The sequence below is a fragment of the Mercurialis annua genome, linkage group LG5, assembly GCF_937616625.2.
Source record: "Mercurialis annua linkage group LG5, ddMerAnnu1.2, whole genome shotgun sequence".
Lineage (NCBI taxonomy): Eukaryota > Viridiplantae > Streptophyta > Magnoliopsida > Malpighiales > Euphorbiaceae > Mercurialis > Mercurialis annua.
The window spans coordinates 44,438,447-44,440,377 of record NC_065574.1 but is presented as its reverse complement, the minus strand read 5'-3'; the positions used below and the strand labels follow the sequence as shown (position 1 = coordinate 44,440,377).

Here is a 1,931-nt window from a genome sequence, read left to right as displayed (position 1 = left end):
GATTGAAGGTCTCAGTGAACCAGTGGAGGTGCTGCAAAGTGAAGTTGTTGATGAACCCCTGGAGAAGCAGCAGTCTGGTGGTTCAGACTGAAGGTTGACACACTTGAGTTACCTTTTTTGTGCAAAGTTATGGATCAACAGTTGTAACCTTTTAGGTTAATATTTATTTTGCAATTTGTATTAATACTGAGAATTTCTATTTTTGCGCTGGTTGATTAAATGTTGGAAAAGTATTGTTTGTTTGCTTATGATATTCCCGTTTATTATTGTGTATTGGTCGTTATTGAAATGTTATTTGTTTTTCTACGTGTTGGTTGGTTTGGTTTTTAGGAAGCTAAACTTAACGATCATATGTATACTGAACTTTATGACCGTTGTTCACTTGTGGACCTTAAACTTTATTTACTTGTTCAACCAAGGACCCTGATCTTGTATTATGTAATCAAGTAAAGACCCTTAAAATAATATTTTAAGAAACATACAATAATTAGTATATTACGTCTATTTTAAAACGCATACTGATCAAAAGTCTTGCATATTCAAAAAAACAGAAAAGGTTCCTACAAAAAAACTAACTTATATATTCTCAGTTTCTAAACAAAGTTACTACACAAAAACTTAATACATCATCAAGACCTAGAATTTGACTTCGGGCAGCATCCTCGTCATTATATGTCATCCTCCGAACCAAGCTCCCATGATCGACATACACAAAGCTCCATCTTTACCAACCCGTCAGGAAACAAATCACGATCACTGCTATCAATAAGTAACCCTGTCAACGAACGGTTGTAACTGTTGGTGTCTTGAAAATTCTTCGTAGAAGAATGAAACCTATCAACGGAGGATTCAGTAAATTTTATTTCGATGTCATAAGGGCAGCGTCCGTTTGACATTGGTCCCAGACAAAACACAGTTATAATATTCCCATAAGAAGACGTTGTGTTGTTCAGAACAAACACAATGTCTGATGTGTCCTCTTGGATAAGTAAGCCCATATCATCCAAATTCAGAGAAACACCGAATCTACGTCCAAAATGAAATGGTATAAAAGAATCTGTATGCATCTCTTTGCAGTGAGCATAAATCATTTTGGACGACCCTTTGACGTTGCAGTCTGGAAGCGGGCATGAACACGCTACGAAGGAACATTACTTCTCGTGTTTTGTCTTTGCGTCGTAACTGAAGCTTTCAGTGCATCCATAAATTTTGTTCTGGCAAAACACTGTAACAGCCTCCACGACCGCTTCCATTGCCCGATTTCTCATTGATCCTATGGGCAAAGTGCAAGAATGGCAATTTTTAACCTTCACAGAGCATGTGCTGCAAGTTGTGTGGCCATTCTCACACTGAAGAAAATAAACTGTTATATGATAAACAATAAACTAATCTAAAAGTTCCAAAAATGAAAACATATAAATGAAATGTCAAAAACCTGAATAATTGGAGGAATTAACGGTTCGCAACAGATGGGGCAATCCATAACTTCAAGATTAAATGAACGGACTATATTATCAGACATAGCTTTGCTTTTTTTAATATGAAGAATGATCTCTGCAAGTGGTAAGTCGGTTGTAATTAAGCATGATAACTTGTTTAAATAAGTTGGATACTTGTCTTTTCATATTCAACCTAACCATCGTGTTGTTTCCCAAGTCAGTGGATGTACTTAATGGGGGTAATCAAATGGTTTATACTTAATTACCAACGGATGAGTTTATTGGTTTCTTAAACATAATTAATGATGAGACAAGTCAGTAGTTATAATTAATGATATTGGGCTGCAAACTACACCAAACATCCATAATATAATAATTACTCTAGTAAGTTAATAATTACTGTACAAAATTTAAATTACAAAAAATTAATGATAAGACAAGTCAAATTTTTTTCATTAATAATACGCAACATTACATTAAAGGAAACAACAT

At 34.6% G+C, this 1,931-nt stretch overlaps 1 protein-coding gene across 1 annotated transcript; it reads right to left on the bottom strand.

Moving 5' to 3' along the window:
* Nucleotides 1-668: 668 nt before the first annotated feature.
* Nucleotides 669-1,522, bottom strand: LOC130015547 (uncharacterized). The gene is made up of 3 exons (XM_056105896.1): nucleotides 1,436-1,522; nucleotides 1,156-1,349; nucleotides 669-1,026 (listed from the first exon to the last, which is right to left on the bottom strand). Exons 1-3 carry the CDS (start codon nucleotides 1,520-1,522, stop codon nucleotides 669-671), a joined length of 639 nt encoding a protein of 212 aa, XP_055961871.1.
* Nucleotides 1,523-1,931: the final 409 nt, after the last annotated feature.

Coding starts and splice junctions, on each gene's coding strand:
- LOC130015547 (XM_056105896.1), bottom strand. CDS start 1,522: ATGTCTGATAATATAGTCCGTTCATTTAATCTTGAAGTTATGGATTGC. Junction 1,350..1,435: donor TAATTCCTCCAATTATTCAG/GTTTTTGACATT, acceptor TATTTTCTTCAG/TGTGAGAATGGCCACACAAC. Junction 1,027..1,155: donor GCAAAGACAAAACACGAGAA/GTAATGTTCCTT, acceptor TTTTGGACGTAG/ATTCGGTGTTTCTCTGAATT.